Source organism: Crocodylus siamensis, chromosome 10 (assembly GCF_052110815.1).
Source record: "Crocodylus siamensis isolate JL-2025a chromosome 10, ASM5211081v1, whole genome shotgun sequence".
NCBI classification, from domain to species: domain Eukaryota; kingdom Metazoa; phylum Chordata; order Crocodylia; family Crocodylidae; genus Crocodylus; species Crocodylus siamensis.
Window position 1 is genome coordinate 59,479,932 of NC_143404.1, and position 16,830 is coordinate 59,496,761.

Here is a 16,830-nt window from a genome sequence, read left to right on the forward strand (position 1 = left end):
TAGTACCTGTTGTCATTGTTGCTGAAGTCTCGGGAACTGTGGTGCTAGCAAAAATTACAGGTAGGAGATTCCAACACTAATCTTACCTTCAAGACTAATTGTAGGCTCAGTTCAGTGGCAGATTTGGCCAGGTTCACCGTCTACAACGGCCAGTCTAACATGTTTTGGCCTAACGGGTACATCAGACCAAGTGTTTAAAAGCATTTGTGTCTGTAGCAAAGTAGGTGGCACACCACGTAGACTGCCCTGGGCTGCAGGCAGAGGTTCTCCATTTCCAGTTCAAAACAAATTATATGTACCCTCCCACCTGTGCTTGTTACACGGTTCCTGTTCCAGCCTCATCCTAGTACTGCACTACCTATACCTAGTACAACCCTCTCCCACTCCCATCTGTCAGCAGGAACGAGCACCTAGCCCCTACACCAAGTTTTGCAGTGTGGCTCAGGTTTGCTGGTCAGGCCTCCTCCTGCCACTGCCTTAGCAAAGCCTTTGTGGGAGCAGTACATATTGGCCAGTACCCCCAGGATGCCTACAGCCTAAAATACTCCCTCCACAGGGGTGCCAGACACTCTAGGGTGCTGTTTTCCCGGTTGAGAGGCACTGGCTCGTGCCTCTGTGCTTGAGCTTTCAGTAGCAAGAGGGCGGCAAAAGTGGCGCTGGCTCCTGTGGCTGCACGGTGACCTGCCGGGATGTCCTGAAGGCGCCGGGCTCCGCTTACAACCCGGGAGGCGGCGACTGTTCCCGCTTGATGCCTGCAAGCGAGACCGGGCTGGCACGTGTAACACCCTGCTCCTGATAACTTGCACGTGGGCAGCCCCGGGTGCATTGTGGGAGGCGGCCAGGGATTGGCCGGGGCTCCTCTGGAGGCAGACGGCCGCGGATTGGTTCGAGCTGGGCGTGTTCCAGAAGCTGGTCGCCGATTGGCGCGTAGGGCTGTTCTGCGTGATGCGGTCACCGCGCCGGCGCCGCGCCCTCTCGCTGAGGTTTGAATGTGAAGCGGAGCCGGAGCGCTCGGAGTCGCTGAGGGGGACGTGTCAGGTGAGACTGAGCCGCGCGGCGCGGGGCGGGGGGGGGGCCTCGGCGGCGTGACTCTCCGGGTGGCATCTCCGACAACCACCGCCACCCGGCCCTGCCCGTTGGTCCGCACCCGGGGCCCGCGGCGCAGGGGGAGGCGCACACAACCCTGCTGTCATGGCGCGGGCCCGCCTCTTGCACTTGGACCCGCGCCCATTGGTATGTGGGTCGAATGAGAACGCAAAGCGCCTTCGCGATTGGCCCGCGCCGCTGTCAGTCGGGGGCGCGGTAAGTTAGTGTGGCCTCACGCGAGGGGCTGCTTCAGGTGTTTCCCCCCAGGCCTGGAGCGCGCGGGGCCTGTTCTCGTCCCCCCATCCTCCGGGCGGGCTCCCTGCGGGGGGCAGCGCCGTGCTCGGCCTTGTCCGCTCCCCCCACACACTGCTTAAATTCAGCAGGCTTCCCGCACCCCAGCCGGGGCCTGGCCTCCTTCATCTAAGGGCCTCCCTGGGCTGTTGACAGGGAGGAGGGCGGGTGTCGCCCCAGGGAGCGGATGGAGTCAAGGCTTATGCAGGGAGGAGAAAGCTGTGCTGATAGAGGAAAGGCCCAGTTCAGTGCTAGGCAGGAAGGAATGTGGGGCCTTCCCTTCCTCTTGTCCTTGCGTTAACGCTGGCTAGAAATGAAAGCAGGGTCCTAAAGACATGGCGCAAGTCATGAAACCGTGGCCTTGGCAGGGAGACCCCTCAGATGGTTGGCTGCAACACCCGCGTGCACCACCCTGCGTTCAATGCCTTTGTGTTTCTGTTGCCCATCCAAAATGGGGACAGGCGATGGCAGCTCTGCTGAGGAAGTCAACCCACTGGCTTGTTATTTTGAGAGAAGATCAAGATGCAGGAGTGGGGAGCAGGGTTTTAGTAGAGGTACGCCCATATATCAGGTCGGTACCGATAACAGGAAAATTTAACGTTATCGGCAACTGGCTTTGTTTGGCCGATAATATCGCCGACAAATGCCGCGTGCGTGTCTGCAGCCTCCAGCGAGGGAGGGGGGGAGTGGGACAGGTGCTGCCCAGCCAAGGTGATGAATGCAATCCTGTGGGCATATCGTCCGGGATGCACAGGGGGTAGGTTGACAGGGGGTGGCTCCCCACTGTTCCATGCCCCCCAAGAGGGGCATGGGGGGTATGTGCCCCCCTGGATTTATGCATGGAGTGAGGGCTGGCTGCCCGCTACAGACTCAGGATCGGGGCTGTGGCGGCCTCTTCTTGGCGGTGGGGGGAGGGGGCTGGGCTGGGGCTGCCCTTGGGGTGGGTAGGGATGGGGTGGGCTCAGTTGCGTGGGGCAGCTGGTGGCAGCGCTGGGAGGGGTGGCTGCAGGAGGGCTGTGGGGAACTTTGGGGTGGCTATAGCTTCCCAACCCTGTCCCTGGACCACCCCTGCTCAGGACACCGCTCTGCTGCAGCTGAGCCCGCCCCATCTTGAGCACAGCCCCGGCCCAACTGCTCTGCTGAGAAGAGGCTGGCACAGTCCCTGGCCCTAAGCCTGTAGCAGGCAGCCCACCCTCGCCCCGCGCAAAATCTGGGACAAGGTATATGCCCCTCATACCTCCTCCAGGGGTGCACCCAGTAGTAGGGAACTGCTGCCCATCCCTCTCCACACCCCCTGGATGAGCTAGCCACTGCTCCGTCTCATGCCCCACCCTGAGGTTGCATTCACCGCCCTGCCTTGGCAAGCCCTGCCCCACTCCCTCCCTCATTGTGAGGGCTTTGGGCTGCTCTCTCTACCCCTTTCTTCCCCACAGGCTTACCAGCGAGACTCAGCTCTCCATGCTGCCTGCTGCATTCCTGTAAATCAGCTATTGGATCAGTATCGGCTGATATAGTCTATTAATAATTGGCCATCGGTATTGGCCAAGTAAATCTTTATCGTGTACCCCTAGTTTTTAGTTACCAACTGTGGTAAAATATTACCAGCAGTGATAGCTGAGAGGAAATGGAAAATATCAGAACACAAGACCAACCTTGCTGCAAGTGTGTAGGCACCATCCTGTGCAGCTGAGTGTGATGGTCTCCAGCTGAGTGTGAAAGAGAAAAAGGGTTTCTCTCTGTTTTTTTGAGAAGGCTTGGCAGTAAATGTAATACAAACACACACCCACCCCTTTCTATCTCCTCCTCCATCATCTCCTGTCAGATAACCTTGTACAATCAGTTGCTTGGCATTATTTTTTTTACAGTCATGGTGGGAAGAGGAAGAATTCCACTCAGACTGCTGTGTGACTCTACTTTCTATCTTGCCACTAGGGAAATCCTATACTTCCTTTCAAAATATTGTTGCTTGGTGATTTAGAATTAAACACTAACTTTCCATGAAATTCAGATCTGAGAATTAATACAGCAGAAATGCAGAGTTCTCCAAATTACTTTTATGGAATTTCATGAAGAGAAGACTAGGGAAAAGGAGCAGTATGTCATACTTGCTGCTTTTCGGCTTCTGATATACCAGCCCTGAATTAACATGGTTTTCTCCTTGAAGGATTATTTTAGTATGTCTCCAGTTGGATATTTAGCCAGAGAAAATTTCAAAAGCATTATTTTCTGCTCTAGTTGTACTTGTTTTCTTTAATATGCACCTTGAAGCCTTAAAGTTATGTCTTTTAATATAAGAAAAGTTGCTAATAATATTTTGCCACAGTTTGTAACTAAGAAACCTGCTCACCACACTTCATGAATAGATCCATTGTTGTTTAGCTGAAGCTTACATGAGCCTTTTTATTTCGGGGAGACTGCTTATATATGGAAAGCAAAGGTGTAGAAAGGGACCGTAAAGGGACTTCATTTTCTTGTTGTGTGTGATGGCTTTTGTTATCTGATGGTACAGGGATCCTAGGACAAAAGCCCATCCTGCTTTGGAGAATGAGAGTCTGAGATATAGGATGTCCAATGATCTAACACAGGGCTGTCCAGCTGGCAGTGTGTGGCCTGCATGTGGCCCCCAGGGTGTTAAACTGCAGCCCCTACTGTTCCTCCCTTTGCTCCCTTGCTGCTCTCACACCCTCCAGTTTCTCATGCTTGCCCTCACCCTTGGGAGTTGGATTGGGTAGCAGGGCAGGCAGGGCCTTAAATGGCACATTGGAGGCTGTGTATTACAGTGGGGAGTCCCAAACCACTTAGAAGTTGGACAGCCCTGGTGTGACAGGAACAGATACAGTCTGAAAAAGTTTTGAAAGTCTGAATTCAGTAGATTACTAGAGGATTCATAATTGTCAGAGTTAATTGTTTCCTCCAGGAGTTTCTAGGGAAGATAGACTTGTAGAATAAGAAAATAAGAACCTGAGGCTGACAGGAACAGAACTGGCAATTAGTAGTCAACACTTTTTTATCTTTCACAAGAACATCTCTTATTTCCCAGTGGTAACAGCAAAGAGCAAGAGCAGTATCTGAGATGAGAAATAGGAAATAGAGAAGGAAAGAAGTAATAGAAATGAAAAATCAACAAAGCATGTCTTGTTTCTGTAAATCTTAGCCAGTGAGCAAATGGGAAAGTGGACTGAGAGGACATTTGGAGTGTTTCTTACCTTTGTGGCCATTGGTTGAAGTCTAGACATGTAACAAGTAAAACATGTCTCAGGATGGAGAAATGTATATATTATATAGCAGCGTAATAACTTGCTATCGAGGTCTGGGCTTTGTGCTGCTACTGTCAGCCTGCTTGTTTCACAACAGTAGGTTCTGTGACTTGAAAGAGAGATTTATATAAGAAGGTAATTTTTTATTTATTTTACTGAGACAGGTGGATGAAGATAATTTGTATTGATTTTTTGTCTGTTACATGAATTATGATGGTTGATACGAGATGAGTTAATAAATGGGACCAGAATTTGGAGGGGTAAAACTACAGCGAAAAGTGAGGCCTGTTTTGAAGGCCAAGGCATAAAATGTGCTCCATGTAATGGCCACCCACAAACATGTTCAGGAGAACTTAAGTATAGGCACATTTTTGCTGTCTCTTTAATATGGTGAAAGTACCCTTTTAAAGGCAAAAACATACAGGCAGTCCTCAACTTACAACATTTTGAGTTGCAACGAATGGCACGTACAACGTTTATAAATTGACACCCTGTTTTGACTTTCTGATGTCAGTTTCGACTTTACGACGTTCGATTCAGTGCCATGACATGCCAGCGAACAAGTTTTCTGCGTTCCCTCTCTCCTTGGAGAACATCTGGCCAAACTTCCTTGGGCACTTTCTTTAAGAAAGCAGCCAAGACTCCAGAAAAAACCTGCAACCAAGACTCTTGAGAAGACTCCAGCCAAGAACCCTTCAAAAAGTCCAACCAAGAACTCTTCAAAAAGTCCAGCAAAGCCACCACAAAGAAGTCCTTCTAAATCAATATGATTGCTGTTTACAATATAAATGCATTATGTATCTATATTACTCACCTATAATTGATTGAGTACAAAATTCTGGGTTATTTTTGGTGAAAAATAAGGTATCAGGCCTTGGTTCAGGAACCAATCCCCCATTTATAACATTGTTTCCTATGGGAAAATCAGTTCTGAGTTGCAACGTTTCAATTTCAGAAGCCATGTTCAGGAACCAATTGTCGTAAGTCTGAGGACTGCCTGTAGTTCAACAAAAGGTGGTCTCCAGATAGGCCCTTGAGTTCATACAACAATGCTGGAATAGGATGCTTGAGACTTCTGTTTAGGTTACTGAAGTTTCTGCTAAAATTCAGAGAAGTTGCAGGTCTGTGTGTACATAGAGCTTTTATACCGAGCAATACACACAGTTGTTAGCAACAGCTGAAGTATCTTCTTGTAAGTTAAAAGGTTATAGAACAGTATAGAATTCCAGGATCACATTTGCCAAAATAGTACAGTGAGAGTGCTTTTTGAACCGTCAAAAGAAAAAAAATGGGGGGATGGAACTGTCTACCTATGAGGAGGAGGGGATGAGGGAAAAATGATCCAGAGCAAATTGCCAGTAAAATATGCTTTGATTCAAGTTGAGTGACTGTTGTCAATTGAAAGATTGCCAAATAATTTCTGAATTTAACACTTCACTGTGATAAACTTGGGAGAGTCTAGGAGCGTGAAAGGAGAATGACAATTTGGGTTTGTCTACAAAGGGAATCTATTCCAGAATAGCTCTGTGTGTCAGCACTCTAAGTCTGGAAAAAGTGTTTACACGTGGAATCATTTTGTAATATCTATTGCTCTTTAAATTTACCCATACCCGAATCAGAATTACCTTTTTAAAGTGTGATCAAGCTCTTTGACTGTGGCTCAGTACATTTTTTTTTTTTTTTTATTGGAAATCCATTGTGCACTGGATTTCCACTGGAGTCTTAACAAAAGAAGGCTGATAAAGCAAGAATCAGTGCTTTGGAAAACTGATCTGTTCTATCTGCGGTTCTCTAGGACTTTCAGTTTAATGGACAGAAAGCTTGTGGTAGTTTTATATAATAAAAGGAAGAGTCGCAATTTCTGCTTTAGCTGTTTACTTTCACAACAATTCCTGCTTTTGTTGGGTGTGGGCATATTTCGTACGCAGGTGGTCGTGCGCTTTACCAGATTTTCAGCCAGGGTGTAACAAGACCTGGGTGCTTTGAGATCCTTTCAAGGGTACCATGGGTGCCAATTAATGTTAGCATTGTTATCATGATCAAAATTTCTTTACAAGTTGAGTACCGAGGGTTTGAAATGGGCTCTCCTCACAGGTGGTACCATGGCAATCTTCAAATACCATCTTGATGTCCATCTTGCTGTGGTCATCTGATCCCAGCAGTCTTTCCTGCCCAAGTGCAGGGGGGCTGGACCTGATGATCTGTAAGGTCCCTACCTGCCCCAAACAACTATGAAACTATGATTCACAAGATAAACCCAGAGGTTTAAAATAGAAATCCATAGTTGTAGCCTTTTTAATTCTGTGTAACAGAAAAACTCACATTTTTCCATACACTCAAAAAAAAAAAAAAAAAAAAAAAGAATGAAAACTAAGAGTTGGCATTTTCTGAGCTGTGCTGCAAGTTTATCCAGCGGTACCTTGAGAATGTCCAGGAGTGCCTCAAGTGTAAAAAGGTTCTGTGGTGCTGTGGGTCTCATTTACGCCAGTGTAACTTGTACACATATGTAAGTTACACCACCATGTAGAGTAGATGGATCAGCTCTCTAGAGGTCCTGTAATAGGTCCTGTTTCAGTGCTTTGCCATTAGGTGGAAGGGGAGCTGATAACAGCCTGTTTGTGTTCAGCAAATGGCTACACTGCGATGCTGTGGACTAGAACTGCCAATGCAGGTGTGGGTATGCTGGTGTGACATATGATGAAATAAGCTCTTGCTCACAAAAGCTTATGCATCTCTGATTCAAGTACTATGTAATATGCATCTCAACTTGACACTGATAGAAGGCAAGGTAATGCTCGACTTTCCAACGAACATCTTTACTTGAGTATAGTGAATTCTCTTGTTATAGGTCTATATGTACTGTAAAGGCAGGTTATACTAGTATGTATGTGTAAGTCCACACATTGAAATTGCATATCAATTTGCATACAGTTATTTGTATTCAGTTTCCTGACAAATAGATAGCACAGAACTTATTTATATCTTTTGCTTAGAATGGATTTTTTTTGTTGCATTTTTTGACAAAAATGCTCTATGTTTAGGTTTTGCCAAAATGGAGCTCAGTGATGCCAATTTACAGACGCTAACAGAATATTTAAAGAAGACATTAGATCCAGATCCTGCTATAAGACGTCCTGGTAAATCTTTAACAATATATAGCTCTTGGCTGAAACATGTGAGAGCTTTCTCTTCTCTCTGCTTAAGCTGCCACTGAAGTTCATTTGGCATGATGTTCTTACTTAAAAATTATTCTGGACTAGTTTGAAGGAAGTGTGTGAGGGTTGTATTTAAATATAAACAATCTCTTTAACTCCTTTCCCTATTTCTTTTTTTTTTTTTTCCCTGTTCACATATTTTCCCATTTTGTGTGATCTTATCTGTCTTCATAATGTTTTCACTGAAAATAAGTGATGCTGTTCCCACACATGGATAATGCTAATTAAAAGTAATCCAGGATTTGCTGCTAGAGGGTTATGGCTCTTTTAAAAAAATGGTGAGGATGCAGTATTTCCACAGCCTGCTTTGAATTCACAGCTTTTGTTTGTAGCCGAAATGCTGACAGATATTTAGAAATAGCAGAGCTATAATTTTTTTGTTGAAATAAAAATTAATTCTGTTCACATACTTTGATTCTTGAAAAGTGCTGATGAAATATTAGGCTGCTGATTGCTAACCAGTGGCCTTTCTCTCGAAGTCAACATTGAAAAATGGTAAGATCATAGAAAAGAAGGTTCTGTAGGTTTGATATGTATGCTTTTGTTTGGGGTTTTTTGCTAAACTATGCATATTCTTTTACAGCGGAAAAGTTTCTTGAATCAGTTGAAGGAAACCAGAATTACCCATTGTTACTTTTAACGCTGCTGGAAAAATCACAAGAGAATGTCATCAAAGTTTGTGCCTCTGTAACATTCAAAAATTATATTAAAAGAAACTGGAGAATTGTAGGTATTTTAGTTACTAGTTGTGTTTAAGATATAATATCTTCTATTGATGTTAGTAGAATATAGTAGGTACTTTGAGATGATGGATGAAATATCTTGGGGGAGAGGTGGGGAGGAGAACAACACTTAATGTTACCAAGGATTGCAATTTCACTGTTGGTGACCCTAGAGCCTTAATTTTATCTCCTTGTACAAGCACTGGCATTGCTGTAACAGATGAAAGAAAAAGATATGTTTTTCATATGCATTTGTGCTATAAAATGCAATACAGGGTGACTTAAGCCTGGTCTAAACACTAAATTATACCAGAAAATGTGATACAACTTCAGTTAAAGAAATTCAAGAGCATTTTCCCTTTGGGCTTGGCCAGTTGAGGCATTGTAGTTCAAACCTGTTATCCCTTGTCTTGTGATTCTGAAGTATTCTTGGCTGAAAATGTTTCAGCTTTTAATGAAATTTCACTTACAGTGGAAATTATTAATTAGGAGATTTTTTAGAGGCGCACACAGCAGCTAGGAGCCAGAACTGTCCTGATAGTCATTAGATGCTTAACTGCTGTTCATAGAATCATAGAAAATCAGGGTTGGAAGGGACCTCAGGAGGTCATCTAGTCAAACCCCCTGCTCAGAGCAGGAACATCTCCAGCTAGATCAGGGGTGGGCAATTATTTTGGGCAGAGGGCTGCTTACTGAGTTTCAGCAAGCCATTGAGGGCCACATGACAGGCAGCCCAGGGCAGATTAATATTAATTTTCTAAATTTTTTAGGGACCAGATAGAATGGCCTGGCGGGCTGCATTCGGCCCCCAGGCCTCATTTTGCCCACCCCTGAACTAGATCATTCAAGCCAGTTAATCCATTAATTAAAACTGATTACTATTAATACATTTGATCTTCTTTTGAAGGTGTACATTTGTAAATATTTTCCCAGGATGATACAGACTATCATAAACTGACTTTTAAGTCAGAATTTGAATATCTAGTGACAAGTGAGAGACCTTTTTTGGCCATTCCTGTTTGGTAGCCACAGAGGGGCTAAATAAAAATTTCCACATATTCAGTTTCTTTGGTCTAATATTTGCCAAGTGTTTGACCCACCTACTTGGTTTGTGCCTCTACCAATCAAGTACTAGCAGGCCCAGCTTTGCTTTGACATCAGACAAGATTGGTCTATTCAGTCTGGTATGACCACAGGAAGAAACTGTACAAAATAATGGCAAATGTTACACCTTCACAGTCTATTGCAGTAACATTTGTGACTAAAATGTTTGTCTACTGGTGTCATATCAGAAATAATAGGTCAGATTTGAAGCAGAAATCTGCTAAAGGTCTGTGCTTTGCTGCTGTCTGGCAAGGGGGATCCATGCCCAAAAGACAACATTCCTGTGTGTATAAAAAGGGGACAAGCCACATTCCTCTTCGTGTGATTCTTTTATTCTGCAACTTACAAAATAGTCTTTAGTAAAATCCTGGGAAGCTGCAGTTGTTTACAACAAAATAATTACTTGGGGTATAGTATCCAAAATGACTGAATTCAATATCAGTTTGGTGCATGCTTAACTGCATTCAATAGAAATACCTTAATTTATTTCCAGTTCCGGTTAAAAGTGTCATGAGGTGATTGGATAGCTCTTAAAACAAGCAATTCTGAAGAAGAAAAGTTGACTTTTGCTGTTAAAGAAACATTTAACTTTTGCTGAATTTTTATAATAGCTCCAACACTTACTGACATAGTCATTGATAAATTATCAAGTTTGTTTTGTTTTACACTGAGTTTCCTTTTAAATGCAAGTCAGAGCTTTGACTCGCTTTACAGAAAAGTAATATGTCTATAATTTTTTTTAACATTTTTCTTTCAGGTTGAAGATGAACCAAACAAAATATGTGAAGCAGATAGGATAGCTATTAAAGCCAACATAGTACCCTTAATGCTTAGCAGTCCAGAACAAATTCAAAAACAGGTAAGATGACAGAAAAGGAGGTAAATTAGATTGTTTCAGTGAAGCTTTTATGTTATAGAAAAATGCTTAGAGGTTCTCCTTAGGTGACAGACATCCATTTTGCTAGACAGTGAATGTACGCATCAAAAGGGCTGAATTAGGACACACATTTTTATGATAAAAGCAAGTACAGTAAAAGCTCTGCTATGCGGCATCCCCTGGGAATGGGGGATGCCAGTTAATCAAATATGCCGGTTAATCAAATGTGCACTGTCTGGTTCACTCCCTGGCATAAGTGTGCTGGGAGACAGGGAGGGGGGGCCCCATGCAGGCTGCTTCACTCCAGGCCATGGGCCGAAGAAGTGATAAAATAAAATTTGGCTCACGGCAGCGAAACCAAAAGTCCCCTGAAATTGGTATTTCCAGTTTTACTTTTGCTGCATCCCTTGGACGCTGGTTAGTAGAGTTCTCCGGCTAATAAAGTGCTGGGTAACACAGCTTTTGCTGTAGATGAAATGGAGTAAGTTACAGAAGAAAACATCTTTCTCAATCTGTTAAGCTTAGTAAGTAGAAGTCTTTCTGGGTATTGGTCATGAATCAATCACTGTAATGTCTAGTACTGATAACTGGGCTATTCACAAATGGTTTGCTGCAACTATATAAAATGATTAAATTTCCTTTCCAGTTAAGTGATGCCATTAGCATTATTGGCAGGGAAGATTTCCCTCAGAAATGGCCAGACCTGCTGACAGAGATGGTGAATCGCTTTCAGAGTGGAGATTTCCATGTCATTAATGGGGTTCTTCGCACTGCACATTCTTTATTTAAAAGGTATTGAACATTCAGCATGTGCATTGCACAGTCTCTGTTCAAACGTATAAAGCACTGCTTCTTGAATTTTGTCGAGGTGTTAATTATTTGTGGCTTCTAATTGAAGCTGATGACTATTGGTAGATTTAGGTGGTGTTCAAATCTAAAACCTTACGTGGTCTGTTTTTTAATGTTAGCAGTTCTTGGAATGGCTTGACTGGACTAGTGTCAAAGAAGAGTTTCTTAGAAATGATTGGATACAAGTTACATTAGAATGAAGTGTTATGACCTTTTTTACACCTTTTATTTATCAGGTACCGCCATGAGTTTAAATCAAATGAATTGTGGACAGAGATCAAACTTGTCCTCGATGCCTTTGCACTACCTTTGACTAATCTCTTCAAGGTACAAGATTATTCTTGAGATTTTTTTGAGCTTGTTTGAGGGATGTTTTAACATTTGAAATTGGCTACTATGAATTTTTAAAAAAGCAGAAGCGAGCTGAACTTGCATTTCACATGGAAATTGGGAGAACAGCACTAAAACTGTCAGCACCATGAAATGGCTTCCGAATAAAAATATACCATTACATGACACTGTAGTACTTCAGTACATTGGCAGAAAAATCTGTGGTACCTATTAATTCTTTTCTTTTTTCTAGGCCACTATTGAACTTTGCAGTACACATGCAAATGATGCCAGTGCTTTGAAGGTTCTCTTTTCTTCTCTAATTTTGATTGCAAAGTTGTTCTACAGTTTAAATTTTCAGGTGAATTTTACTTTTTTCTTTTGGCTCTGTACTGATGACCAATGCTGTTTTGAGTGTAGCTTGAAGGGTTATGTTATCAGTCAAAATAATAGGTATTAATCAATGTTATGGTGAAGGGATTAAGCAACATGTGAAATAAATCAAAGGGCATTCTGAGTTGAATGACCTGTTAGTAGTAAGTTTCTGCCTCATTTCTTTCTGGTCTACTCAAATCTTAAGGAATTGGGAGGAATGTAAAAGCAACTAGTTTAAATGTGTACTGCAGAGGACTCTCAACAGCCAGACTCTGTGTTTGTAGGCAACTCTGGCACTTTAAGTCCACACTACAGTTGTTGGCGTGACTGCAGTTCCTTGTGGACAAGTCCAATCTTCACTAGAACTAGTTTATACTACTATAATAATAAAGTAATATTATTCTCTTATCCTAGAGATGAGATCTGAATTGCAGTGCTATAAAATAAGCATACCCAATTTAAACCCTAAGCTGCCTTAAACATTTCAAAGTGGTGATATTGAGTACAAGCCCTGCAAGTATAAGGTTTTGGAAAGAAGAATAGGATTGAGCTAATGGGGTTATAAAGATTCTTTATCGTAGGTCCTCATGCTTCTTTGGAAGAGAAAATCTAACTTCTTTCCTTGTTTCACTATCTGTTAAAGCTGAGTCTTGTAGAATATACTTTGATTGGTTTCTGAAGTGCAGAATGCTAGATTTTTAAAAAAGTACTAAAGATAAAAACTAGTCTGAAATGACTGTATTGGGGCTGTTGCACGATTTTCTTGTGTCTTGATGCATCATCTTTTGAGGAAGTTGACTACTGAGTTACCCTACAGTGTACAGCATTCACTGTGACTTTTCATGATGTAGATTAGTCTAGTCTATCAAATTGGTGTAACCAGAGATGAGTTTTAAAATGGGGACTTATTTTCATGTGCTTTCTATCACAGGATCTTCCTGAATTTTTTGAAGATAATATGGAGACATGGATGACAAATTTCCATACTCTTTTAACTTTAGATAACAAACTTTTACAGACTGATGTAAGTATTGAATAAAACTTTGAAGTGGCAAGTCTGTTTGCAGTGGGGAGGAATGAACGAGGATTGTATTATCTAAGTGTCCCAAGTTTCCTTGGGATTTTTAATAAGTGTTTCCCTGGCAGCCCCCTTTTTAGTAAGTGTAACCCCGGGGAGGAGGGGGTGGCAAGTGGCTGGATGTGGAGCGGGGAGGGGAGTGGTGGGTGGCCAGACATGGAGGGGAAGAGGGGGCTGGTGAGCAGCCAGATGCCAAGTGGGGCAGGGGGTGGTGAGTGGCCGGACATGAAGTGGGGGGGGGGGGAGGCAAGTGGCAACAGCATAGCATTTGTACAAGTGCGGTCCTGCCTCGGCCCTGCTCCTGTGAGGCAGCAGCGCAAGGTGGCAGTGCTCCATCCCTGCCAGTCCCCACGTAACCCCTGGGACCTTTCAAATTAGCCCCAGGGGTGCGTGTACCCCCAGTTGACGACCCCTGTTGTAGGTGAATGCAGTGGAGGGTGTACTGTCATTAACAGGGACTGCGTCTTAAGGGAGGTAGAAAGCCCCATAATTTGAGACATTTGGGCTTATTTTCTATGTTGCAGATATGAAAATGTCTGACTTGCATCCACCATTGTGCTTATGCAAATGAACATATTCTTTTGAATCCATCCATTTTCTGAAATGACCTGATTAAGAACCGTGCATCATGTAGCTCTTCAGTATAACCAGAAACATGAGAACTATTCAGCTACCTTTACCCAGAATGCATAAACTGCAAACATGTAGAACAGGGTTGTGTCAAGGAATATTTGCCTATGTCAAGTAACTGAAAATATATGTTGCTTGTCTTTGTGCTGTCCATGTCACCTGATGTGGTATAAATCAGCATTTCCCAACTGGTGTGTGTGTCCAGGTGTGCTGCAGCATTTTGGGCTGGAGCCACACCCCTGCCTGCTGCTGCTGCAGACACAGACAGATGGGGAGCCTGGCTCCAGTCAGGCGGGGGCTGTGACTCCAGCCCAAACCTTGTCAGTTTAACAGCAGTTTCAGTTAAACCTTGGCATCTGTTCAGTTACTCATTTGTATAACTTTTAAGTGCTTCAGTAAGCAGTCATCAAGAACTGAATCCTTTTTTAAAAGACTACCAATGTACTTGATTTGCCAATGTGTTCTAGATGGTAGTAGTACTTTGCCACTTGATGGAGCCACCACTTTTTTTTTTTTTAAATGCTGCTTTAAAATGTATGGCATGTATATTGGGGACATGCAGCCAGACTCCTGTTCACCTGATTATACCCTCTTTTCACCATACACAGGGTGCATCTATACAAGACACTGACTGTGCAGTAGCTGAATAATACTGCGCGGTACAGTGTCACAGCACCAACAGTGCTATAATGTTACTGTGTAGTATTATTGGGCTACTATGCTGTAGAATCATTTAAAAGACGTTCACTAGTGCTACTGTGCAGTAACTCTGGTTATTGAGCATTTATTTAGTATTTGTACAAGTAAAAACTTTTACTTCATACAAGTACTAAATAAATGCACAGTAACCACTGCGCTGTAGTGTCTTGTGTAGATGTGCCACTAAGCATGTTTTCCTGCTATATTTGGGAACGCATTTAGTGCAGGTTTAAACCATTTGGAGGGTAAAGTAATTTCTCACTCTCATATTTCTTTTTAAATGTAGTTACTGTAGTATAAAGTTGTGACTTGTACTTCTGCATAAGACACTAAAATGTATCAGCTTCAGGGAAATGGTACTCAGATTTCTACTCTTGTATTTCGAACTTCCAGACAAAAAAAGCAGTGTTAACTTCAGTTTTATTTTGATATCTTACTATTCACCGGTGTTGAAATTTGCATGTTTGACATTTTTAGTTTTGTTTTATATAAGGATGAAGAGGAAGCTGGATTACTGGAACTGTTGAAGTCACAAATTTGTGATAATGCTGCTTTGTATGCTCAAAAATACGATGAAGAATTCCAGCCCTACCTGCCTCGTTTTGTAACAGCAATCTGGAATTTATTAGTCACAACAGGGCAGGAAGTTAAATATGACTTGGTAAGTTAGTAATTATTTTTTGTATATAGTTTCAGAATAAACTGGTCATCTGAGTTAAAAATGACTCCTTTTATGTGTTCTAGTTGGTAAGTAACGCAATCCAGTTTCTGGCCTCTGTTTGTGAAAGACCTCATTATAAGCATCTGTTTGAAGACCAGAATACATTGACAAGCATTTGTGAAAAGGTTATTGTTCCCAACATGGAATTTAGAGGTAACTGCATTTTTTTTTCCTTTAAAAAAGAATCTTATTGCAGAAAGGACTGATAAAGGGCAACTTTTGAGTTAGTGGTAATTGTGTTGCTTTCATAGTATTACAAGAGATCATGATGGGCCCTATGCATTCTAATGCAACCCAAATCTTTGTAATAGTATGCTGTCCCCTTGGGTAACCTGTTGAGTTTCTGTGACTAAGATCATATTTAAATTTGTGATGAAATAAAACTAGTAGCTTGCATTTAAAGTGAATAATGGTGCACACAAACATTTACCTGAACAGGCTTTCGTGATTGATCCTTTCAGCTGCCCTGGGACATTCCCATTTTTCACATGCGTTTTAAATATGCTTGATATTGAATATGTCCTGCATTTTTCTGCACCAGGATAACAGCTCACAAAAAAGTTGTGCCATCTTGCTTGTTTGAAGCATTTAAATACAGGTTAGATGAACACTTGGTGAGAGAGTTCAAAGAGTGATCATTCCTGCTTTGAGAGGAAATTGGACTAGATAACTGCTTTTGCTGCCCTATTACTCTCTGATTTTTATGACTATAAGAGAGAAATGTCCTCTGTAAAGCATTAAATCCATTGTGCCTCATAGATGACTCAATACGACTTGTTTCCAGTAATTTTATAGATTAAAAATATAACCATAGAAACAAAACAGATTCTTTTTTGTCATGAAACGAAATTCAGTAGCAAATCTGAGTGAAAATTACTTATATTTTCTCCGTAGCTGCTGATGAAGAAGCTTTTGAAGATAATTCTGAAGAATATATTAGAAGAGATTTGGAAGGATCTGGTAATGCACATACTTATATTAAGAAGGCTTGATCTTTGCTTCAGTTCTTTAGAACTATATTTAATCTACTGAATCTGGTCTGATCTCTTCAGTTGGAAGGTCCATTCTAAGCTCAGTCATAAGAGGCTTACCCAGAGCTTGATCAGGGAGTAACATGTCCATTGCATATGTTCAAAATAAAATCACAACTTTCTCAGACTTATTTAAAAGTCAGTTAATTGCTATGTCCCTTCATCTGCAAAGGTTTTAAATATAGTTCATATGAAAAATTGGTCATGCATCAGATATACATTTGATATCTTCAGAATGAACTTGGAGTTTCTAGTACAGAATTTACATAAAACATTACATGTTATATGTACTTTGAAGTCACCTGGAACATAGTGAAGGCATTCTGTTACATCTGCGTCCTTTCATGTTAGTTCCATTTGCCATAAGTCTATTTTGTTTGATACCCAAAATAAATTAGAAAATGCTTTTCTTTTGAAAACAAAAGTTTTATGAGGTCGTCCTGAAAATTGCTAGCCTAGGTGCCTCATTCTTTTCATTATAAGTCTTCTTTCTGATCTGAAATTTCATGTTTGCCTGTCAGAATTATTCAATGGGGAATAATCTGGTCTAGGTGCTGACAACATT

The 16,830-nt window shown here is 42.3% G+C and overlaps 1 protein-coding gene across 1 annotated transcript in view; it reads left to right on the plus strand.

The window, feature by feature from the left end:
- Positions 1 to 928: 928 nt before the first annotated feature.
- The window catches only part of CSE1L (chromosome segregation 1 like), a 31,440-nt gene continuing 15,538 nt past the window's right edge, over positions 929 to 16,830 (plus strand). The window contains exons 1-11 of the mRNA XM_090065004.1: positions 929 to 1,038; positions 7,676 to 7,771; positions 8,433 to 8,575; positions 10,433 to 10,534; positions 11,199 to 11,344; positions 11,638 to 11,728; positions 11,985 to 12,092; positions 13,038 to 13,130; positions 15,007 to 15,174; positions 15,258 to 15,387; positions 16,129 to 16,194. Coding sequence (XP_089921130.1) covers positions 7,687 to 7,771; positions 8,433 to 8,575; positions 10,433 to 10,534; positions 11,199 to 11,344; positions 11,638 to 11,728; positions 11,985 to 12,092; positions 13,038 to 13,130; positions 15,007 to 15,174; positions 15,258 to 15,387; positions 16,129 to 16,194 — 1,132 coding nt within the window. The 5' untranslated portion in view covers positions 929 to 1,038; positions 7,676 to 7,686. The remainder of the gene's footprint in view (positions 1,039 to 7,675; positions 7,772 to 8,432; positions 8,576 to 10,432; positions 10,535 to 11,198; positions 11,345 to 11,637; positions 11,729 to 11,984; positions 12,093 to 13,037; positions 13,131 to 15,006; positions 15,175 to 15,257; positions 15,388 to 16,128; positions 16,195 to 16,830) is intronic.